Source organism: Sceloporus occidentalis, unplaced genomic scaffold (assembly GCF_023333645.1).
Source record: "Sceloporus occidentalis isolate IW3139 unplaced genomic scaffold, rSceOcc1.0.p SCAF_567, whole genome shotgun sequence".
Taxonomy (NCBI): domain Eukaryota; kingdom Metazoa; phylum Chordata; class Lepidosauria; order Squamata; family Phrynosomatidae; genus Sceloporus; species Sceloporus occidentalis.
The window spans coordinates 1-24,844 of record NW_028317547.1 but is presented as its reverse complement, the minus strand read 5'-3'; the positions used below and the strand labels follow the sequence as shown (position 1 = coordinate 24,844).

Here is a 24,844-nt window from a genome sequence, read left to right as displayed (position 1 = left end):
AAAACCTGCCTGAAAAAACAAACCAAGGGGTTAAACATCTCACAACACTGACACCGGGGTACAGAGAGCGGCGGGGGCAATAAGCGGGGCATCACGCTATAATATATAAAACGAGTGACGGGGTAATTGAGGGTACAGGCCGGGGGTAAATGAGGCAGGAGCGTTTTAGTGGAGTAGTCAGGACAGTGATCATTGGAACAGATAATGCGGTATATTCCCGGTATACACTGGCGGGCTGGAGTAATAGTTACCGAGTCACGGTGAGCTGCACTGGGTATCGGTCCGCCTTGGGGGTCACTCGGCACGGACTCCCCCGGGTATCTGCGCACGGTTTGAGGCCCAGCCTGGTATGGTCGCCGCCATCTTGTGACGTCGTAACCAGTCAGGGCGGCCTAGCTTGTGTGCGCGCTTGCGCGGTCCGCCATCTTTCTGCACCAGCGAGGGCGGCCATCTTTGTCCTCTCACTGACGGCTGCTCCCTGACCGGCTCAGGTGGCCATGTTGCTGCTCTCTGACAGGCTCATAGTGTTATATGACTGCTCCCTGACAGACTCCATCCGATATGCTGCTGCTCTATGACATGATGCGGTCGTCTCATCACAGTGTTTAGCACTCTCAGTTCATTTGGCGGTGCTAATTACTGTTGTGATGTGGCTCTGTGCCTGCAGCAATATGGCGGGTAACTTCCGGCAGCGTGTGTCCTGACCTAGGAGCTTCCGGTGAGCCCAGCGTGTTCTCTCTTAGGTTCTTGTTCCGGTGTTGGAGCTCACCTCAGAGACACTTACATTTACCCACGCGTGGAGCGGGAAACAATATGAAAAAAGGAGACTCCAAACGGCCCCTGGAGCCGGTAACAGCCCCGGGGAGTGGGAAAGAGTAGTGGACATGAATCAGGGGCTCGGTGTGAGGCGAACTAGATGGGAGGGAGTGCGAGGGGCACTGACTGGGGGTGAGGAGCAAGGGGGTTTTGACTGGTGGGCGAGTGCGAGAGGCACAGAGTGGTTGTAGGTGAATGTGAGAAGCAGGGGGCACAGGCTGTGGGGGAGGGGGGTGTAGGGCTGAGTGTGGTGTAGGGCTGAGTGTGAGTGTTAATCCTCTGTGTCTTTCTAGGAGACCCCTTTTTCTGAAGGGGATGGAGTGCTGAGTGACGGGGACAGCGCAGACCTGAGTGACAGTGAAGAGAGTGTTTACTCCGGCCTGGAAAACTCTGCAAGCGAAAGCAGCGACAATGAGGAAAGCGAGAGTGCGGAGGAAGAAGACGATACAGCAGGGGAGACCTCTACCCGCAAGGTAACGCTCTAAAGAGAGTGCAGAGAGCAAGTCGCCCTGCTAGCCACCTGAATATTTGTGTGGAATAGTAGTGTGTGAGGGGAGGCTGGGTAGAGTTGGCATTGTGTAGTAGTAGTGTGTGAGGGGGAGGCTGGGTAGAGTTGGCATGGTGTAGTAGTAATGTGTGAGGGGGAGGCTGGGTAGAGTTGGCATGGTGTAGTAGTAGTGTGTGAGGGGGAGGCTGGGTAGAGTTGGCATGGTGTAGTAGTAGTGTGTGAGGGGGAGGCTGGGTAGAGTTGGCATGGTGTAGTAGTAGTGTGTGATGGGGAGGCTGGGTAGAGTTGGCATGGTGTAGTAGTAATGTGTGATGGGGAGGCTGGGTAGAGTTGGCATGGTGTAGTAGTAGTGTGTGAGGGGGAGGCTGGGTAGAGTTGGCATGGTGTAGTAGTAGTGTGTGAGGGGGAGGCTGGGTAGAGTTGGCATGGTGTAGTAGTAGTGTGTGAGGGGGAGGCTGGGTAGAGTTGGCATGGTGTAGTAGTAGTGTGTGAGGGGGAGGCTGGGTAGAGTTGGCATGGTGTAGTAGTAATGTGTGATGGGGAGGCTGGGTAGAGTTGGCATGGTGTAGTAGTAGTGTGTGATGGGGAGGCTGGGTAGAGTTGGCATGGTGTAGTAGTAGTGTGTGAGGGGGAGGCTGGGTAGAGTTGGCATGGTGTAGTAGTAGTGTGTGAGGGGGAGGCTGGGTAGAGTTGGCATGGTGTAGTAGTAGTGTGTGAGGGGGAGGCTGGGTAGAGTTGGCATGGTGTAGTAGTAGTGTGTGAGGGGGAGGCTGGGTAGAGTTGGCATGGTGTAGTGGTGTGTAAGGGTATAGTTGGCACGGTGTAGTGGGACTCATGCTTTTACATATTCCAGGTCTCCCGGCCGCGGAGGTCTCTGAAGGCTCCTCTCTCCGAGCCGGATCCCGGACTGGCATCGCAGGATGAGCCGCCGGCGCGGAGTAACGAGTATGACCAGGATTCTTCTGATGAGGAGGTGAGGCTCCCCTTGATGGCGCTCGGTGGGCGCATGTTGGTGGGGTACACGTTACCGCTCTACGCCGTGTAGTGTTATAGGTGAGCGGCGCACGGAACGCGGTGTTTGTTTTTCCCGTCATACTCTTCGCCGGACGGCTGCGGGTCGGTTACACGCGTGTGCTCTGGAACACGCCAGCTCCTTATCATACTGCATTACAGTAAATTATTGTGTCACAATGTTTAACCCTTTAACACCTTCACGGCGTTTCATACCATCATGAAAAAAGTGACGTCTCGGGAACCGCCATTAACCCTTTAATGTATAGCGAGGGCTGCTGATTGGTCAGAGACTCCGAACAGGTTCTAAAAAACCTGAATAATCAATAAGCTGGCAGCAGGGGTGTCGGACGTTATATCACAAACAGCCCCCCCCAATCTGCAAATAAATCACAAAACACGAGAAAATACCCGCATAGTATAAACATTTTATTCTTCTTAAATGGATCACATCTCCCATCATCCTCAGCCAAGCTGATCATATCAGTGATGGGAGCTGTGGGCACACAAGAAGCACGGCCTGTGGGGTGTTTCGGTGACCGCTTATGGGGGGGGTCTGTGCCTGTGGGGTGTGTACCGTGCGGGGGGGGGTGTCCATTATATTACCGTATACCGTGCGGGGGGGTCCATTATATTACCGTATACCGTGCTGGGGGGTCCATTATATTACCGTATACCTTGGGGAGGGGGGGTCCATTATATTACCGTATACCGTGAGGGGGGGGGCGGGGGTGTCCCCTATATTACCGTATATACCGTGCAGGGGGGGGCGGGGGTGTCCATTATATTACTGCATATACCGTGCGGGGGGGTGTCCATTATATTACCGTATATACCGTGTGTGGGGGGGTCCATTATATTACCGTATATACCATGCGGGGGGGTCCATTATATTACCGTATATACCGTGCAGGGGGGGGGTCTATTATATCACCGTATATACCATGCGGGGGGGTCCATTATATTACCGTGTAGCATTTGGCCACAGGGGGCGTTATATCACTGTATAGCATGCGCTTGGGTGGGGTGGGTTATATATTATATATTGTTATATTACCGTATAGCATGCGCTTGGGTGGGGTGGGTTATCTATTATATATTATGTTATATTACTGTATAGCATCCGGGCGCAGGGGACGTTATATTACCACATAGCATGTGCTTGGGTTGGTTATATATTATATATTATGTTATATTACCGTAGAGCATGCGCTTGGGTGGGTTATATATTGTGTTATATTACTGTATAGCATGCGCTTGGGTGGGGTGGGTTATATATTATGTTATATTACCGTAAAGCATGCGCTTGGGTGGGTTATATATTATATATTATATTACCGTATAGCATGCACTTGGTTGGGGTGGGTTATATATTATATATTATGTTATATTACCGTATAGCATGCGCTTGGGTGGGTTATATATTATATATTATATTACCGTATAGCATGCGCTTGGGTGGGTTATATATTATATATATTACCGTATAGCATGCGCTTGGGTGGGTTATATATTATATATTATATTACCGTATAGCATGCGCTTGGGTAGGTTATATATTATATTATGTTATATTACCGTATAGCATGCGCTTGGTTGGGGTGGGTTATATATTATATATTATATTACCGTATAGCATGCGCTTGGGTGGGTTATATATTATATATATTACCGTATAGCATGCGCTTGGGTGGGTTATATATTATATATTATATTACCGTATAGCATGCGCTTGGGTAGGTTATATATTATATTATGTTATATTACCGTATAGCATGCGCTTGGTTGGGGTGGGTTATATATTATATATTATATTACCGTATAGCATGCGCTTGGGTAGGTTATATATTATGTTATATTAGTGTATAGTAGGGCTGCAACTAACGATTATTTTCATAATCGATTAGTTGGCCGATTTTTTTCGATTAATCGGATAAAAAAAATTAAATTTTTCATTTATTTTAAATTATTTAATAAAGTAACATAGGATGTTAAAAACAAACGGCAGAATAACATTTTTTCTTGTTTTTATTTCCCCAACCTGCCCCCCAGTTATGCATATTTGAGCCCAGGCTTGCCACACTGCCCTCCCCGACATGCCACACTGCCCTGCCACACTGCCGTCCCCGACATGCCACACTGCCCTCCCCGACATGCCACACTGCCCTCCCCGACATGCCACACTGCCCTCCCCGACATGCCACACTGCCCTCCCCGACATGCCACACTGCCCTCCCCACATATGCCTTATACCCCCAGATGTCACTCCGTCCTCCCAAGGTATGCCGTATACCCCCCTGATATGCCATAGTGCCCTCATAGGATTTGCAGGATTTAGCAGGGTTAATCTTCACTGCCCCCAGGATTTAGATTCCCCTTCAGTTTGCCCCCCTTTACCTCTAACTGCACCTTAAATTAACTTTATTAAATTAACCCTCAGTCCTCAGCATTAAATTAATCCTGAAGACCCCATTAACCTCAACTGCCCCTAAATTATTCCTGAAGACCCCATCAACCACAACTGCCCCTAAATTAACCCATTAACCACAACTGCCCCTAAATTAACCCTAAACACCCCATCAACCACAACTGCCCCTAAATTAACCCTAAACACCCAATCAACCTAAACTGCCCCTAAATTAACCCTAAACACCCCATCAATCACCACTGCCCCTAAATTAACCATAAACACCCCATTAACTATAACTGCCCCTAAGTTAACCCTAAATACCCCATTAACTATAACTGCCCCTAAGTTAACCCTAAACACCCCATTAACTATAACTGCCCCTAAGTTAACCCTAAACACCCCATTTACTATACCTGCCCCTAAGTTAACCCTAAACACCCCATTAACTATAACTGCCCCTAAGTTAACCCTAAACACCCCATTAACTATAACTGCCCCTAAATTAACCCCCACCTCCCCTAACTTTCAGCAGCCCAAATATTAATTTTATACTCAGATGAGTGTCACAACCATGGCGATGCTAAGGAAATGGGCGGAGCCAATCGGCCGTTTGACCCCCTTTCTTCCTCCCTGTCCCTCCCTGCAGTCACTGCCGATTGGCCCCGCCCCTTTCTTTCTGCAGCAGCGATTGCAGGGAGGGACTGGAAAAAGGAAGTGGGCGGGCCAATCGGCAGTGACTGCAGGGAGGAACTGTAAGTAGCAACTGCTGCCGTGACTCCTGTGAGTCACACTAACGGATTATAACACGAGGGGTATTTTTCAGAGCATTTGCTCTGAAAAAACCCTCATTTTATAATCGATAAAAATCGATTCAACTAATCGATAATGAAATTCGTTTCCAACGAATTTCATTATCGATTATCATCGATTAGTTGTTGCAGCCCTACTGTATAGCATGCGCTTGGTTGGGGTGGGTTATATATTATATATTATGTAATATAACTGTATAGCATGCGCTTGGGTGGGTTATATATTATATTACCATATAGCATGCGGTGGGTTATATATTATATATTATTAGGGCTGCAACTAACGATTATTTTCATAATCGATTAGTTGGCCGATTATTTTTTCGATTAATCGGGTAAAAAAAAACCAATATGCAAATTTTTCGTTTATTTTAAATAAAAACGTATAATTTACAATGGCATTTCACGATTCGCCTTCTTATTTTACTGACATAATTAAAGCTATATTTTAACAAGAACTCAAAAAATACCAAAAAAAGCTTTACTAGTAAATATTCATGTAAACTATTTTTGCCCAGTTATGCACATCTCACCCCCAGCTTGCCTCTCTGTCCCAGAAATGCATATCAGGAGGGGTATAATGCATATCAGGGGACAGAGTGGCATATAGGAGGTATAAGGGGATACCTCCTATATGCCACTCTGTCCCCTGATATGCCTTATAGCCCCCTATATGCCACTTTGTCCCCTAATATGCCACTGTGCCCCCTGATATGCCTTATAGCCCCATATATGCCACAGTGCCCCGATATGCCACTGTGCCCTCCTGATATACCTTATAGCCCCCTATATGCCACCATGCCCCGATATGCCTTTTACCCCTATATGCCACTGAGATGCCACTGTGCCCCCTGATATGCCTTATAGCGCCTTTATGCCACTGTGCCCCCTGATATGCCTTATAGCGCCTTTATGCCACTGTCCCCCCTGATACACCTTATAGCCCCTTTATGCCACTGTCCCCCCTGATACGCCTTATAGCCCCTTTATGCCACTGTGCCCCCTGATATGTCTTATGCCCCCCCGATATAAGAAAAACTGACATCACTAAAATTGTTTTTTTATATTTATATTTATTAAATATAGACAAAAAAAAATACACAATACAATATAAATATATATAAATATATGGACAATAAATCAAATATTATAGACATAAAAAAAAAACACAAATGCACATAATTAATAGATCCCGCAAAAATTCTACCTGCCCCACCAGGGGTTAATATATCAACAGAAGAAACACAGGGCAAATGAGCATACAAATAAAGATAATACTTACCCAGTGCTGCTTACTTGTCCTGTTTTTCTTCTGTTGATATATTAACCCCTGGTGGGGCAGGTGGAAGTGGCAGCGAGATGAAGTACCGGAGGTTGCGCACATCGCCCACTTAAATCCAAATCCCCTGCAGGCGCTGCAGCGGGACCTGGATCCTCTCCGGCAGCCGGTAGGGGTCTGTGTGATGCGCGCAGACAGCCGCTTCTCCCCTCCGCTTCCGTTGGGGCTTCCATGATGGAAGCCGCACCGGAAGGTCACGTGACGCCGGGTTCAGTAATAGAAGCCCCGGCGGAAGTGGAGGGGAGAAGCGGAAGGGGAGAAGCGGAGGATGTCTGTGTGTTTTGCACAGACCCTCACCGGGTGGCAGAGAGGATCCAGGTCTCCTGCAGCTCTGCGGGGGGTCTGGATTCTACAGTTATAATCCGATCTCTATTTGAGATCGGATTATAGAAGGACGGGAGTTTTTCAGAGCGTTTGCTCTGAAAAACATAATTTTATAAATCGATAAAAATCGATTCAACTAATCGATTATGAAAATCGTTGACAACGATTTTCATAATCGATTATTATCGATTTTATCGATTCGTTGTTGCAGCCCTATATATTATGTTATATTACCGTATAGCATGCGCTTGGTTGGGGTGGGTTATATATTATATATTATGTAATATAACTGTATAGCATGCGCTTGGGTGGGTTATATATTATATTACCGTATAGCATGCGCTTGGGTGGGGTGGGTTATATATTATATATATATATTATGTTATATTACCGTATAGCATCTGTGTGTCTCAGGTTCTCGGCTGCCCGTCTCTCCTGGCGTTTTATGGCATCATCACAGTTAATAATGTTACTGTCTCAGCTTACTATTTAGTGAATTAGCCCCAATTCTTTGACTTTCTATAGTGAGCTGCCGGTTAAGACCGGTGTTTTTGTGGTTTGCAGCAGTGCAGTAAAGCAACGTTGACACAACTTTCATAGAGTAAAGGGAGAGGAGATCTAAACCCCTGAAATTCATTACAGCCAATCAGTGTCTGTTTCCCACCCCACCTAGTAACTGGTGACAAACAACCCCACGTCTGTAACTTGCTGAAATAACCTCTACCGCCTCTGCAGGGAAGCTGTTCCACTTATCCACCAACTCTACCTCCGACTGGTGTCTGCATGCCCCTCCCCTCTGCATGCCTGCTCCTTCTCTCGTTGCTTGTTTGCCCCTCTTTTCCCGCTCATGCTGTCCCCTCTTTGGGGTTTATTAAAGGGAGACTTTGCGGTGGGCTTGTGGTTTTAGATCCTTGACTTTACTATTCATTATAAAGGGCTCACCTCAGTGGGAGAATTTCAACTCCTGTATAATGTATAGATAAATCAGTGACCGCCCCCTGTATAATGTATAGATAAATCGGTGACCGGCCCCTGTATAATGTATAGATAAATCAGCGAGCCGGCCCCCTGTATAATGTATAGATAAATCAGTGACCGGCCCCTGTATAATGTATAGATAAATCAGCGAGCCGGCCCCCTGTATAATGTATAGATAAATCAGTGACCGGCCCCTGTATAATGTATAGATAAATCAGTGACCGGCCCCTGTATAATGTATAGATAAATCAGTGAGCCGCCCCCTGTATAATGTATAGATAAATCAGTGACCGGCCCCCTGTATAATGTATAGATAAATCAGCGAGCCGGCCCCCTGTATAATGTATAGATAAATCAGTGACCGGCGCCCTGTATAATGTATAGATAAATCAGTGACCGGCGCCCTGTATAATGTATAGATAAATCAGTGACCGGCCCCCTGTATAATGTATAGATAAATCAGCGAGTCGGCCCCCTGTATAATGTATAGATAAATCAGTGAGTCGGCCCCCTGTATAATGTATAGATAAATCAGTGAGTCGGCCCCCTGTATAATGTATAGATAAATCAGTGACCGGCCCCTGTATAATGTATAGATAAATCAGTGACCGGCCCCCTGTATAATGTATAGATAAATCAGCGAGCCGGCCCCCTGTATAATGTATAGATAAATCAGTGACTGGAGCCCTGTATAATGTATAGATAAATCAGTGACTGGAGCCCTGTATAATGTATAGATAAATCAGTGAGCCGGCCCCCTGTATAATGTATAGATAAATCAGTGACCGGCCCCCTGTATAATGTATAGATAAATCAGTGACCGGCCCCCTGTATAATGTATAGATAAATCAGTGACCGGCCCCTGTATAATGTATAGATAAATCAGTGACCGGCCCCTGTATAATGTATAGATAAATCGGCGAGCCAGCCCCTGTATAATGTATAGATAAATCAATGCACCACTCCCTGTATAATGTATAGATAAATCCGCAGGCCGGCCCCTGTATAATGTATAGATAAATCAGTGAGCCGGCCCATGTATAATGTATAGATAAATCAGCGTGCCGGCCCCTGTATAATGTATAGATAAATCAGTGACCGGCCCCTGTATAATGTATAGATAAATCAGTGAGCCTGCCCCTGTATAATGTATAAATAAATCGGTGTATAATGTATAGTTAAGCGCTCTCTCGCTCTTTGCCGCCTGTCTCTCCGCTCGGTGTCGCTCCCCCCTCTCGCTGGTGAGCACACAATGAGTTTAGCAGCTGCTGTCAGGTAATGAATGAGGATCTGGGCAGCGCATGGACTCCCCTCCTCGGTGCAGAAGCCGAGTGTCTGACCCCGGGCCCAGGAGTGGGGGGGTCGCTGTTCAGTAGCAGCTCGCTGTGAGGTGCCCCCCCCCCTCCTCCTGTACTTGGCAAGTGGTCCCCCTCCAATCCGGCTAATAAGACCGGGCTGGATTTGGGGCAGATGCTGCTGGCCGCGCATTAACCCTCAAGCTGCCCAGTGTTGTGTGTCTGCGCATGGAGCGGCGGGGGCACCTGTGTGCACGGAGCAGCGGATGTCATTCTCTTGGTATTTGGGGCATGGGCTGTTCCTGGCTCGCTCCCCAAGTTACTTCCTGCACTGTGCGTCAACGACAAAGCCCTCCTGTGCCTGGTCAGCGACGAAGCCCCCCCGGTCCCTGGTTTGCGCTGTATTGCGTTGCATGCAGTCCCCCCAGTGAAGGACAGATGGGTGTTTTAATGCGCATCGCGCACGTCCTGCAGTTAAAGTTCTTGTACTCCTGAGACCCACTGGCCAATCCGGGAAAGTCTTGTCTGCTTGGCGCAGCCGATCTGTGGCAGGAAAGCACTCCTCTTGCGGTCAGTGGGTGCTCCTCCAGGGCTGTCCTTAGGCTTGCCCCGCCCATTACGTTCACCCCTTCGGATTGGTTTCTACCACCTGCAGGCTTATTCCTGCAGGGGGTCCGACTGTCTGCTGGTAACACATTAAACAGCCCACTGCTGACACTCACCTTTTAACCCTTTGTATGGGGGATGACCTTTTAACCCTTAACTCTTAGTCCCAGTGCTAAAAGCAGGAAGGCGGATGACAGCTGTTTTAAGGATAATAAAGCCGTTTCTCCCCCCCCCCCCCGGGTTAACTCTTTCTGGTTCTTGCCGATGGGGAATCTGTGTAAGCCGCAGTCTGCGTGCCGTCCGCGATGAAACCCTATACGTTTAATGTATACATTACTGGGATCGGGCGGCCCGCAGACGCACGGCTCATAAACGCCATTAAAGGGAACGAGCCACAGCCCCCCGGGAACGAGCCCCAGCCCCAGAGGAACGGGGTACAGCGGGTAGTTTAATAAAGCGACATCAAAAGAGAGACCACCAGATCAACAGGAAGCCCCCAATCTGTAATTTGAACAATCCATGCCTGCTCATCCTTACAGGGGTCTCTCATATGGGGGGGGGGTCAGGTGGGGTCTCACATGGGGAGGAGTCAGGTGGGGTCTGTGCCTGGTAGAAGCTCTTATGTTTTGTGTGGGCGAACCTGTGCCCTGTGTGGGGTCTCGGGCCCCTGGGGCCTGGTTTGGATAGACCTGGTCTAGTGATATGCCAAACAGGCTGGAAGCTGCGCATGGAGACGGCTCTCCTGTGCATTCAGTTTGGCTTTTAGTTTCCGTTCTTAAAAGCCCAATAATGGGGCAGATTTCTAGCCGCCTGCCCCACGCTGCCCCTGCTTCTGAGAATGAGCCACGTGGGGCGTTTAAAGGCTGGCCGGCTGTAATCGGAACTGGGGGTGTGAAGCGCATGGACTGGTGCCTGGGGGGAGGACGCTGCCTCGGCAGTGAAAGGGTTAAAGAGTCACCTGCAGCTTCTTGCAAGCTGATCTGGGGCTCAGGAAGAGAGTGTGGGGGTAGTTATTGCCCCATGGGGATGGGGGAAGATGAGGAGAGAGTGAAGTGTTCCAGAGGTGAGCTGGCTTCCTCCCGCCACAGACAGGCACAGGGGATGCCCCAACCCCCACCTGCTACCCCTGACCCCCCCATCCACAGCTGGAGCAGTTTAAGGCTCAAAGGAAGGGGGGTCAGGAGGAGACATGCAGGCAGAGGCGGCCGACAGTGTGTGTGGCGCATGTTCCTGCCTGGCAGACAGGTGGCGCCACCTCAGACTGCACTCTCCCTGTCTCACCCCCCCTGTAGCCCCGCAGTGGGAGGGGCTGACTCCACGTCATGTGCCCCATCACCTGCACCTTCCAGTAACCCGCTGCGTGTTGGTGAATACTCCACTCAGCCCCGGTGACCCCGATCGTCCCTGTTTGCAGGAAGAGGGCGTGATGAGGATAATTGGGGGGATTACGGAGATTTCAGTGTCTCCGGTTAGTATGAGTGTGCGCTGCGCAGGCATTCAGGGGTAATTATAGGGGTCACTGGCTGCAATGCTTTCTGCTCTTGTTATTATAAACCCTGGTCTCGGCCGGGAGCGAGCGCTCAGCTTCCCGTATGCACTGAGGTTTAGTGCCCCAGCCTGGGTACCACGCTTTACCCGTACTGCCGCCTGGGGTATAGAGACTCCATGGCTGGTTTGCCCCCCCCCCCCCCCCCTCTGGCTGTGCGTGGGTCAATCTATAGCCGAGTTGCTCCCCCTCTGGCTGCGCGGGGGTTAATCTATGGCCGGATTGCCCCCTCTGGCTGCGCGGGGGTTAATCTATGGCCGGTTTGCCCCCCTCTGGCTGCCCGGGGGTTAATCTATGGCTGGGTTGCCCCCCCTCTGGCTGTGTGGGGGTTAATCTATGGCTGGGTTGCCCCCTCTGGCTGCGCGGGGGTTAATCTATGGCCGGGTTGCCCCCTTCTGGCTGTGCGGGGGTTAATCTATGGCTGGGTTGCCCCCTCTGGGTGTGCGGGGGTTAATCTATGGCCGGGTTGCCCCCTCGGGCTGCGCGGGGGTTAATCTATGGCCGGTTTGCCCCCCTCTGGCTGCACGGGGGTTAATCTATGGCCTGTTTGCCCCCTCTGGCTGCGCGGGGGTTAATCTATGGCCGGGTTGCCCCCTCTGGCTGCGCGGGGGTTAATCTATGGCCGGGTTGCCCCCTCTGGCTGCGTGGGGGTTAATCTATGGCCGGGTTGCCCCCTCTGGCTGCGTGGGGGTTAATCTATGGCCGGGTTGCCCCCTCGGGCTGCGCGGGGGTTAATCTATGGCCGGGTTGCCCCCTCGGGCCGTGCGGGGGTTAATCTATGGCCGGGTTGCCCCCTCGGGCCGTGCGGGGGTTAATCTATGGCCGGGTTGCCCCCTCTGGCTGTGCGGGGGTTAATGAGCGCGCTGGCTCGGGGGTAGGAATGGAGCGGAATGCGCCAAATCCCAATCCGACCTGAGGGATTTTTTTCCGATAGTGAATCTCCCGGCCAAGGACTCCAAATCCTGCCGCAGCCAAACATTAACCCCGTCACCGCCACCCCCCCACATCCCGTGGGCCATTCAATAGAACACCCTGCAGGGGGAGTGGCTGACCCTGTGGTGGGTGGGGCTTTATTATTAAAGGTCTTTAATAAAGAATTCTCGCCTAAGGGCCAATCATCAGCCTGTAAGCCCCCCCCCCGCGATGGGGGTCTCTCCCTGGCACCTTTAATGCCCCCCCCAGTGACACAAGTGGCTTTATGTACCTTTATCTTTATTAACCCTTGAAGACACCGTATTAAATTATAGAGCTTATATTCAAAGGACGAGGTTTGGGTCGCCCGCCGCACCCTTTCGCTGCCTCTCATACCCTCAGATGCCAAGGACCTGGCGTGGGGGTCGGGGGTATCCAGGCACGGCTGCGAGCGGACGTCGGGGGTCCGTGTCGGTTTTGCGGCAGAAATTTGTCACTAATGTCCTGAGGTGCTGCCGGGAGGGGGCAGAGACGCCGGAGGATAGCGCCCCCTTCCTCTGAGTGTGGCTGTAGGTACGTCAGTCTGTCCTGGGGGTATCGCGTGCCCCCTGTACCCGGCCGTGGCGCTGTGTGCCTCCCCTGTGCCGGCTGAGGGGCTCTCTGCGGTGTGCCCGGGGGCAGATTACTTGCCCCTTCTCTCCTGTGCCCCGCGGATGAATGTCTTGTCCCCTCTCCCCGTCCGGTCGCGCAGGTTCTGTCCGCTCTGCCGCTGCAGGAACTCTTCACATTGACGCAGCTCCCTGTGCCCTGAGTTTGGGGGTCTCCTCGGCGGGGGTCCGTGCTCCCCCGCAGCTCTCCTTATGTTCTGATGACGGTTTTTCTGTCCCGCTCTTTGCCCTGTAGGAGAGGGAAGCGTGTTTAATGTCACGTGTACAGAGACTTCACCCGTGCGTTCCACACCCTGTTACCCCAAACTCCTCTCCGGCCACTACTGCCCCGAATAAATGCACCCCAGGGGGGCCGGACGGACGGTGTGCCTATCACGCCCTAGCCGGGGCAACGGAGGAACGACGCTCGCCCCGGGGTTAGAGTGACATCACGGCAGTGACCTGGTTAAAGGGCCGGTCCCGTGTCATGTGACTTCTCCCATGAGATGTCTTATCATGGTGATGAACGCAGGACACGCGATTAACACGGACTGTATGTCATACGAGAACAACCAAACCATTTCTTCTTCATATAGCGCCCTCATATTCCATAGCGCTGTACACTTAGACCTGACAAAGAACAGCAGGGCATAATCTGACACTGGAGGCTCCGAGGGAATGGAAGGAAGTTTCACGTTACTGAGGTGGAACAGCCTCCCAGCAGAAGTGGTAGAGGGTGATCCCGTGAGGTAGGGGTATTGGGTATGGACCGGTTCAACAGACGTTTGCCGCAAGTGAAGGCTGCGTAGCACTGGGGTACGAAGCAGAAATCCGCGCCTAACTTGGGGTAGATACATGGTGCAGCCTCTGGGCACAGGCGGCAGACACTGATAAACACGGGACTGTGTGCAGGACAGGCGGACGCAGGACAGACACGAAGCCTGAAAGTTATTAAAGGGCCGAGACCCTTCCAGCAGCCGCCGACTTCCCCGGAGAGTCCTGATGATTTTCCAAGACAGGTTTGAAAGATGAGATGGAAAAGAATTGTTAATGAAGAAAAGGCCTGGGATTAAACGCAGTCTGTCAGTGGAACGGGAGACGGGGTCCCGCCGGGGTCTGGAGGGACTGCTTGGCGTGGCTCGGGTTAACTACTGTTATGGAAAAAGCAGGCTGGGAGGGGAGCGCCGGGTTCCCAGTGATCTGCCGGGAGCTCGGGCTGGGGAAAGGGTTAATGGATTGAGGGATCTAAAGCGGATCCCTCACTCCCAAACCCTGCGTGTTACAGCCATGGCAAATGATTTGGGTAAACTGGAGACATGGTCGTCGTCGCCGCGGCAACCGACGGTTAATGCGAATAAATGTAAAGTAACGCATCTGCGGCATAAACCCCCCAACGGCGGAGAACAGAATATCTGATGCGGCCCTGACCCCAGCGTGCCAGGAGAGGGGCTCAGGGGTCATTATTAACGAGGACAGTGAAATAGAGCCGCAGAAGGCCGGGCTGTACAGCGAGGGGTATTAGCAGCAGAGAGAGGGAATCACTCGTGCCGTTGTACAGAGGAGTATCGTGTACAGTACTGGAGAGCGGATCTCCGGAAGGATAGAGATGTTGGAGAAAGTTCAGAGAAGGGGCGACTAAAATGCTTCATGGATTACAGGATAAACCTTACCAGGACAGGTTATATACATACATATATATACACTGTGCTATATACATATATATATATATATATATATATACACACACTGTGCTATATACATACATATATACACTGCTATATACATACATATATATATATATATACACACACTGTGCTATATACATACATATATACACTGCTATATACATACACATATATATATATATATATATACACACACTGTGCTATATACATACATATATACACTGCTATATACATACACATATATATATATATATATATATACACACACTGTGCTATATACATACATATATACACTGCTATATACATACACATATATATATATATATATATATATATATATATATATATATATACACACACTGTGCTACATACATACATATATATATATATATATATATATATATATATATATATATATATATATATATACACACTGTGCTATATATATATATATATACACACTGCTATATACATACATACATATATATATATATATACACACTGCTATATACATACATATATATATATATACTGTGCTACATACATACATATATATATATACACTGCTATATACATACATACATATATATATATACACTGTGCTATATACATATATATATACACACACTGCTATATATATATATATATATATATATATATACACTGCTATATACATACATATATATATATATATACACATATATATATATACACACACACTGTGCTATATACATATATATACACACTGCTATATACATACATACATATATATATATACACTGTGCTATATACATATATATATACACTGTGCTATATACATATATATATATATATATATATACACTGCTATATACATATATATATATATATATACACTGTGCTATATACATACATATATACACACTGCTATATACATACATATATATATATATATATATATATATATATATATACACACACACTGTGCTATATACATACATATATATATATACACTGTGCTATATACATACATATATATATATATACACTGCTATGTACATACATATATACACTGTGCTATATACACATTATATATATATATACACTGTGCTATATACACATTATATATATATATACACTGTGCTATATACACATTATATATATATATACACTGTGCTATATACACATTATATATATATATACACTGTGCTATATACACATTATATATATATATACACTGTGCTATATACACATTATATATATATATACTGTATATACAGCCTGGAAGAAAGATGTGACGGGGGGGGGGGGGAATGATAGAAATATTTAAATATCTCAACGAGATAAAGGAAGAGTTTATTTAAAAGGAGAAATAAAACCACAACTAGAGGACAGCGTCATAAGCTGGAGGGGCAAAGGGTTAAAGGTAACATCAGGAACTATTACTTTACGCAAAGGGTAGTGGATGCATGGAATAGCCTTCCAGCAGACGTGGTAGATGTTAATACAGTGAATACATTTAAGCAAGCGTGGGATAGGAATAAGGCTCAGCGAGATACGGGACTCGGGCAGACCGGACGCCTCTTCTCTGCCGTCGCTTTCTATGTAAATAACCTGTATCCGTGTATCGCACCGAACTTCCTGCAGGGTTATTCCTCCCCATTGGTTTTCCTGTCCCCCTATTAAGTTGCTGATTGGTTTAGGCAGCCTCTGTTAGGGTCGGTTGAGGACAGAAATTTGATCAGACAACACTGGCTCTGGTAGGGTGGTAGATGAATGGAGCAGCTTCCCAGCAGAGGTGGTAGAGGGTAATACAGCAAGGGTATTAAACATGCATGGGATAGACATCCGGCTCCGTCCTCTGTGATACTCAGTGCCCGTTACGGCCGGACACACAGACAGATGTACAGACAGATGTACAGACAGAGTAAATAGTTGGTTCTGGCATCCGCTTCCTCGCAGAGATGGGGCTGACGGCCCCCCCGCCGGCGATGGTTGGGTCCCGCGTGTCTGTCGTTTTATTTACACATAAGCCGGGGCGCGTGCGCCATCGCTGAATCTCACCCCGGTATCTGCCCCTCCGCCGTGTGTCACCAAGGGGGGGGGGGGGTTAAATGTATGTAGCGTGTTAGTGTGCTGGGGTCCGGGGGGGCTGCTAACGCATAATAAACACAGCCGGCCGGGGGCTTAATAATGACACGGGTGTGATAAGAACAGGGCGCTCGTCTCCCGAGTCCCGCACCGGTTATACGTGTATATATATATATATAACGCTTTCACAACGAGCAGCCAATGAGAGCGAAGCGGGGAGCCCAATTATTTATTTATTTATTATTTTCTCTTCCGCTTCCTGGCGCTGATACTTCGCACTTTACTATTATTATTAATAAATACAGAAAATAATAATAATAATAATTCTTTTCTGTTAAGTTTGGTGTCGCTGTTACTGTGTATTATTATTATTATTATTATTATTATTATTTATTAAGTTTGGTGTTTTTTGTATTTATTATTATTATTAATTATTAAGTTTGGTGTTGCTGATACTTTTTATGTATTTTTTGTATTATTATTATTAGTTATGATTTATTTTCTAAAACTTGGTATTTTAGTTATGATTTATTTTCTGATACCTTTTATTTATTATTAGGTATTATGATTAATGTGTATCAGTTATTATTGTTATTATTATTAGTCATTTTCTGTTGGTGTCCCTGATACCGTGTATTAGTTATTATTATTATTATTATTAGTTATTTTCTGTTGGTGTCGCTGATACCGTGTATTAGTTATTAGTTATTATTATTAGTTATTTTCTGTTGGTGTCGCTGATACCGTGTATTAGTTATTATTATTATTATTATTATTAGTTATTAGTTATTATTATTAGTTATTTTCTGTTGGTGTCGCTGATACCGTGTATTAGTTATTATTATTATTATTATTAGTTATTTTCTGTTGGTGTCGCTGATACCGTGTATTAGTTATTAGTTATTATTATTAGTTATTTTCTGTTGGTGTCGCTGATACCGTGTATTAGTTATTATTATTATTATTATTATTAGTTATTTTCTGTTGGTGTCGCTGATACCGTGTATTAGTTATTATTATTATTATTATTATTATTATTAGTTATTTTCTGTTGGTGTCGCTGATACCGTGTATTAGTTATTAGTTATTATTATTAGTTATTTTCTGTTGGTGTCGCTGATACCGTGTATTAGTTATTATTATTATTAGTTATTAGTTATTATTATTAGTTATTTTCTGTTGGTGTCGCTGATACCGTGTATTAGTTATTAGTTATTATTATTAGTTATTTTCTGTTGGTGTCGCTGATACCGTGTATTAGTTATTATTATTATTGTTATTATTATTATTAGTTATTTTCTGTTGGTGTCGCTGATACCGTGTATTAGTTATTATTATTATTGTTATTATTATTATTAGTTATTTTCTGTTGGTGTCGCTGATACCGTGTATTAGTTATTATTATTATTATTATTAGTAGTAGTTATTTTCTGTTGGTGTCGCTGATACCGTGTATTAGTTATTATTATTATTATTATTATTATTAGTAGTTATTTTCTGTTGGTGTCGCTGATACCGTGTCTGTGTTTGCGGCGTCTCGCGAGTCTCCTGCTCGATGAGCTCGTTGTTTTGTTGGAGAATGAGTATTATTTTTATGCGATCGCGTTCAGCGCTCCAGGCTTCGCGTTAATGCGAGGTGCCGGTCCCGGCAGTGGGGGGGATATACTCTGGAGCCCCCCATACGGGGCTAATGGAAGCCCCCTCTCCCCTGCAGGTCTGCCATGGAGCGGCCCGCGCGGATCTACGGCTTTAGAGGGGGATTGGGCCGTGAGGGCCACCTCTGCTCGGTACCAGCGGTGTTTTTGGGACCCCCACGTGCCCCGTGAAAGTGTCCCGGGTGAGGCCTTACTCACTAAATACAGATTATGGCGTAAACCTCGTCGTATTGGAATTATTTACCCCGGGAATGCTTTGGGGGTCCTGCCCCCCACTGTGATGTCATTAAAGCAGCCTGTGCCGGGGGGTACACACGCCGTGATGTCATTAAAGCAGCCTGTGCCGGGGGGGGGGGGCGCCATGATGTGCCCCGCGCTGTGATGTCATAAAGCAGGCTGTGCCGGGTGTCGTGCCGTCATGCTGACAGCCCGGGGTATATCATAACATTCCCCGTCCCCTCTGTGTAAAGTTTGGGGTCATTCTGGGGGCTTTTGTGACCCCTCAGGCTGTAGACAGACAGGGTCTCGTACGCTGCGGATCCCCCGCTCTCTGTATTACTCAGCATCGCTGTGAGACGCGGCTTCTTTACAACAGAGACGTTTCAGCTCCCCAAGCAAAGGGTTAATTTCATTGCCTCATTGTACAGCGCTCCAGAATATGATGGCGCCATATAAATGAATAAATAATAATGCTGCCCCAGGCAGGGCAGTACAGTGGGTCATTGCTTCCACAGTCACCTGAAGAAGGGACCTCCGAGGTCTTTAAAGCTAATCTGACTGTATGTTACTGTGGGAAGGTCGCCGACCGGTCTGTCGGGGGGGGGGGGGGGGGGTCTGTCACGATATGTGGCGATGGGGGTCAAAGGGTTAAAAGGCCCAGGAGCTCACTGGGTCCCACAGACCGAACGTCTCCCCAGCAGACCCCCCTGCGGGCGCTAGGGGGTTAAACACGCGCCTGTGCCCTATGATGTCACCCGGGGACCTTTTTAATATGTCAGTAGCATGGTTACCGGCCCCCGGGGGCCGGTCAGGCAGGGTCGGTACTGGTTACTCACCATCTTGCGCTGGTTGCTGAGGCAGAAGGTGCAGATCTGCTTGGGCTGGGCCGGCTCGCCGTCGCGGTGGTTGGGGCTTCCGCCGGCCGGGTGGTGGTGGTAGTAGGGGGTGGTGGTGTGGCACGGTTGGCCGTCTCCGCACGCTTCGCCCAGCAGCAGGACGTTGCCCAGGTGGGATATGTAGCTGGACGCCAGGCGCAGGGTCTCGATCTTGGAGAGCTTGCGGTCGGCCGGCTCGGTGGGGATGAGCGTGCGCAGCGCCGTGAAGGCGTTATTCACGCTGTTGGTGCGGTCTCTCTCGCGGGCATTGGCCGTGTGGCGCTGGCGGGGCTCCCGCTGCAGGCGCGGGCACTTCTTGTCGCCCCGTTTGCCGGCCCCGTCGGAGCAGTGGTAGGGCTTGTCTCCGGAGCTGTCGCTGGCGCTGTCCTCGTCGTCGGACAGCATGCTTATATCGGGGTACAGAAAGCGGGCCGGGGGGGCATGGCGCAGCATGGCAAACGACATGACGGGTACGGACTCCGGACTCTGGGAGGTGAGAACCTGCGATCACTACTCTTGTCGGTGCTCTTGTGAGCGTGGCTGTGCCCGGCGGGGTCTCTGGGACGGGGTCTGCCTCTGTCTCTCGCACGTGCGCGGCGCAGCCGTCTGTCGGAGCTGCAGCTGGGATGGGGTTTTTATAGTGACCCGCGAGAGCAGGTCTGGTCCTCCCCCAGCCGGCAGCCGGCAGCAGACAGGGGGGGGCAGGGGGGGCTCCATCGGAAGCTGGATGGGGGGGAGGGAGTCCCCAGACGGCTGTGGGATTTAACAGCCCAGACTTGCCTCTGCTTAACGAGACGCAGCATTAACCCTTCGTCACTCTGCGTGTCTGCCGATGGAGGAACTTATGCTCTATCCGGGGTTCTCTCGAGGTGATCGAGTAACCAGCCGGGGTCCAGAGCAGCACCCCAAAAAAGGGGTTAATTTACAGGAGCATTAATGGCCAAGGGGTTGGAAGACAGCGGGAGTCTGGCCCTCGTGCCGCAGGGCAACCAGAAGGGCTGGCACAGGGTATTAAAGTGCTGGCAGCCAGGAGAGGAGGAAATGGCGTTTAATGGGTTAAATTCGCATTATTTCTTATTGGTTTCTCTGCTGGTGCAGGATGGGAAGCCCCCCGATACCCCTAATACCCCAATATCTACTTGTTTTGGTTAACCCCCCCCAGCACACAGGTGCCTCGTTTTGGGGGTCTGGAGGGGGCTTGCAGGGGTCTCCGGGGGTGTTTGGGTTAAAAAGGACTCATCAGGATCGGAATATGTAGTGGGGGGCGAAGCAATATACGCCAACCCCACCGATTATGCCTCACACAGGAGCTTTTGGGGGGTATGTGCCGAGCATGCGCATCGTGCAGCCTCTAGTTCCAGGCAGAGCCGACGGCCTCTCTGCTGATGATAATCACCCGTTGTACAGCGCCACGGAATTTGATAGCGCTATAAATCAATAATAATAATTTAGGTCGCCAGCTTTCGGTTCTGCTGTCTCACGGAGAGACCGTTGAGGTTTGTTGGCCTGACACCCTGATAAATTATTTGTATTTTGGTTTGAATGTAATTTTTCCCCATCCACAGGATAGAATTAACCTCTTAATGTCCAGAGGGAAGGGCAATTCTTCCAGCCATGGCTTCTCTAAAGGTTTCCTCCAGCTCTGGGGGTTTTTCCTTTCCTGCGGGCTGGAGAATTAATCTTTGAGTCCAGAGGTGGCCCCCCCTCTCGATTTATATAGGAAATGTTTATTATTCTGTATTCCCTGGCAGGACATTCGCAATACGGTGGGCAACGTCCCGATGGAGTGGTACCAGGACTTCCCGCACATCGGCTACGACCTGGACGGGCGCAAGATCTTCAAGCCCCTGAGGAGTAAAGACCAGCTGGAGGTTTTCCTCGACAAGATGGAGAACCCCGATTACTGGTGAGCCGGGGGCCACACGCCTGTGAAGCGGTGGCCGGTTTTGTGCGCTGTGCCCTCGGGACGCTGAGGGGGCAGATTGTGAATAATATGTGATGACTGCTTCCCCGACTCCAGGCGCACGATCCACGATAAGAAGACCGGTCAGGATGTGAAGCTCACCGATGAGCAGGTGGACCTGGTGGAGCGGCTGCAGCGGGGGCAGTTTGGGGACTTAAACTACGACCCCTACGAGGTGACTTTTTGGGGGCGTCTCTGGTTTCTTTCTATTCCCCTCCCCCGCCGCGGTCTCTCTTGTAACGCGTTCTCCCTCCTGTTTCCATCCGTAGCCGGCCGTGGATTTCTTCACTCACGAGAAGATGATCCATCCGGTCACCAACCGGCCGGCCGACAAGCGAAGCTTCATACCGTCGCTGATCGAGAAGGAGAAGGTAATGGAATGGCGCGGGTGGCGGGTTTCTGGGGCCCCCCGCTGACTCTGGGACATGAAGATGGGGTACAGGGCACAATAGTCTGTTTCTCAGGAGCTCTCTTTCTCGTCTGCCAGGTCTCCAAGCTCGTCCACGCCATAAAGATGGGTTGGATCCAGCCCCGGAAGCCCCGCGTGGAGACCCCCAGCTATTACGACCTCTGGGCACAAGAAGATCCCAATGCCATCCTAGGGCGACACAAGATGCATGTTCCGGCCCCCAAACTGCCCCTTCCGGGGCACGAGGAGTCGTACAACCCTCCCCCTGAGTATCTGATGACTGAAGAGGAGGTTTGTGGGGGGCATCAGGGGGCATTTAAACTTTTAATAGGTCAATATGCGGAGCAGACGGGGTTACAAATCTCATCCCCGGCTTCTCCTGCTCTAAAGACTCCAACCTCACGCATGTTTATATCCCCACCTGTGTATTACCCTCTACCACCTCTGCCAGGAGGCTGTTCCACTTATCTATCCATATGCCTATTCCACACATGTTTATATCCCCACCACTCAATTACCCTCTACCGCCTCTGCTGGGGAGGCTCTTCCATTTATCTACCACCCTCTCAGTAAAGCCAACTTTCCTTACATCTCAGCCTCTGACCCTCGCGTCTTAGATTCTGGCCTCTTGTATTTGTTGTGGTTTGATCCATACTGACCTCCCGTACCGTTTAACCCTTTGTGTATTTGAATGGTCTCCTTTCTGGGTGCCCCCTAGAGGCTGGCGTGGGAGCAGCAGGACCCGGAAGACAGGAAGTTGCCCTTCGTGCCCCAGCGGTACAAATGCCTGCGTGCAGTCCCTGCGTTCCAGCGGTTCATTCACGAGAGGTTTGAGCGCTGCCTGGACCTGTATCTGTGTCCCCGTCAGAGGAAGATGAGAGTGAGTGGACGCTCTTGCAGCGCCTTTATCTGACCTTCCCCCTCCCCTCTCACTTGCCCTCCTGTTTCACTCCCTTTCGCTCTCCTCCCGTCCTCTGATTTTACATTCTTCTCTTCCAGGTGAATGTGGACCCGGAGGATCTCATTCCTAAGTTGCCCAAACCGCGCGACCTGCAGCCGTTCCCCACCTTCCAGTCTCTGGTGAGATCCATCTCTGCCTCCCGTTCCTCCCGTTCCTCCCCTTCCTCCCAGTCCGCATGTGATTGGTCGCCGGTCGCTGCCGGGTTATCCTCTCTGTCCGTGTTTGGTGGCCCGGTGGGCTCCGGCCGCTGGGTGCCTCTCAGTCCCCTCTCTTTACTTCGATGTTTTCTTTCTAGGTTTATCGCGGTCACACAGACATCGTGCGCACGATCAGCGCGTCTCCCTCCGGCCAGTGGCTCGTGTCAGGTACGGCTTCGTTTTCTGCGCTTGTTCACCGCGCGGCTCCGTCTGGAGTAACGCGTCCAATAGCCGCGGATTCTGCGCTCTGTTCCCCGTCACGCTGCCTGCGTCCCTCCCCGTCACGCCAGCTCTGGTCCGTCACGCCGGCTCTGGTCCGTCCCCCTGTCACGCCGGCTCTGGTCCGTCACGCCGGCTCTGGTCCGTCCCCCTGTCACGCCGGCTCTGGTCCGTCCCCCTGTCACGCCGGCTCTGGTCCGTCCCCCTGTCACGCCGGCTCTGGTCCGTCCCCCTGTCACGCCGGCTCTGGTCCGTCACGCCGGCTCTGGTCCGTCACGCCGGCTCTGGTCCGTCCCCCCGTCACGCTGTGTCTTCTTCCGCCAGGTTCCGACGACTGCTCGGTGCGGTTCTGGGAGGTGAGTTCTGGCCGCTGTATGAAGACCGTGCCTTTGGATGGAGCCGTGAAAAGCGTCAGCTGGAACCCAAACCCGGCGCTGGTTCTGGTGGCCGTGTGCATGTGAGTGTCTGACAACCACCGTTACATACACGCTATCACACGCAATGCACACCACCACGGTGCGTGTTCCAGGTCATTGGCTTCCTGAACGTGTTAAATACCATGCGCTGCCGCACACGTAAACACGCGCATAGCATCCAGCCCCGCACTGCTCACTCATGGTGATACTCGCCCCCCCTCTATAACTCCGCAGAGAGAAATCCGTCATCCTGCTGAACCCTGGGTTGGGAGACCGACTTCTCTGCAGCGCCACGGATCAGCACCTGAGCTCCTTCGAGCCACCGGAAGAGGAGCGGCAGCAGCCGGTGAAATGGGAAGAGGCGGAAGGCGCTCGGCACGAGCAGGGTGTGCGCCTCTTTATCCACCACGAAAAGGTGAGCCGGCAGCCCCCCGCCGCGCGCCCGGCACTCTCTTCCTGTCCCCCCAGCCTCTCTCTTTACCGAAGAGACTGTCTTGAGAATGCTGTGTGAGTGTCTCGTGCTGTCTCTCCTGCAGGCAGTGAAGCAGGTCACGTGGCACGCCCGAGGAGACTACTTCGCTGTGGTTCTCCCAGATAACGGGAACTCGCAGGTTCTCATCCATCAGCTGAGCCGCCGTCGGAGCCAGAACCCGTTCCGTAAAAACAAAGGCCAGGTCCAGCACGTCCTTTTCCACCCCACCCGGCCCTTCTTCTTCGTGGCCACCCAGCGATACGTCCGCGTCTACAACCTCTTAAAGCAGGAACTGGCCAAGAAACTACTTTGCAACTGCAAGTGGGTGTCCAGCATCGCGGTGCATCCCGCCGGTGAGTGACCCGGCCGCGGGTTTAGTGAGAGCCGGGGCGCTCTATAGAGACACATTAACCACCATTAACTGTTTCCTGTCCAGGTGATAATCTGATCTGCGGAAGTTATGACTCCAAGTTGGCTTGGTTTGACATGGACCTGTCCACGA

At 49.9% G+C, this 24,844-nt stretch overlaps 2 protein-coding genes across 2 annotated transcripts; one reads left to right on the top strand and one right to left on the bottom strand.

Moving 5' to 3' along the window:
- Window positions 1-149: 149 nt before the first annotated feature.
- LOC149271098 (ribosome biogenesis protein bop1-B-like) lies at window positions 150-24,840 on the top strand (the record flags this gene model as incomplete). Its single annotated transcript, XM_089507631.1, has 14 exons — window positions 150-347; window positions 1,110-1,289; window positions 2,178-2,297; window positions 21,457-21,611; window positions 21,726-21,843; window positions 21,938-22,039; window positions 22,156-22,368; window positions 22,796-22,957; window positions 23,077-23,157; window positions 23,334-23,403; window positions 23,779-23,911; window positions 24,105-24,285; window positions 24,407-24,695; window positions 24,779-24,840. Coding segments are annotated over exons 1-14 (2,064 nt in total), but the record flags the coding sequence as incomplete, so codon positions are not given.
- Window positions 13,413-20,170, bottom strand: LOC149271099 (basic helix-loop-helix transcription factor scleraxis-like). The gene is made up of 2 exons (XM_089507630.1): window positions 19,667-20,170; window positions 13,413-13,451 (listed from the first exon to the last, which is right to left on the bottom strand). Exons 1-2 carry the CDS (start codon window positions 20,168-20,170, stop codon window positions 13,413-13,415), a joined length of 543 nt encoding a protein of 180 aa, XP_089363756.1.
- Window positions 24,841-24,844: the final 4 nt, after the last annotated feature.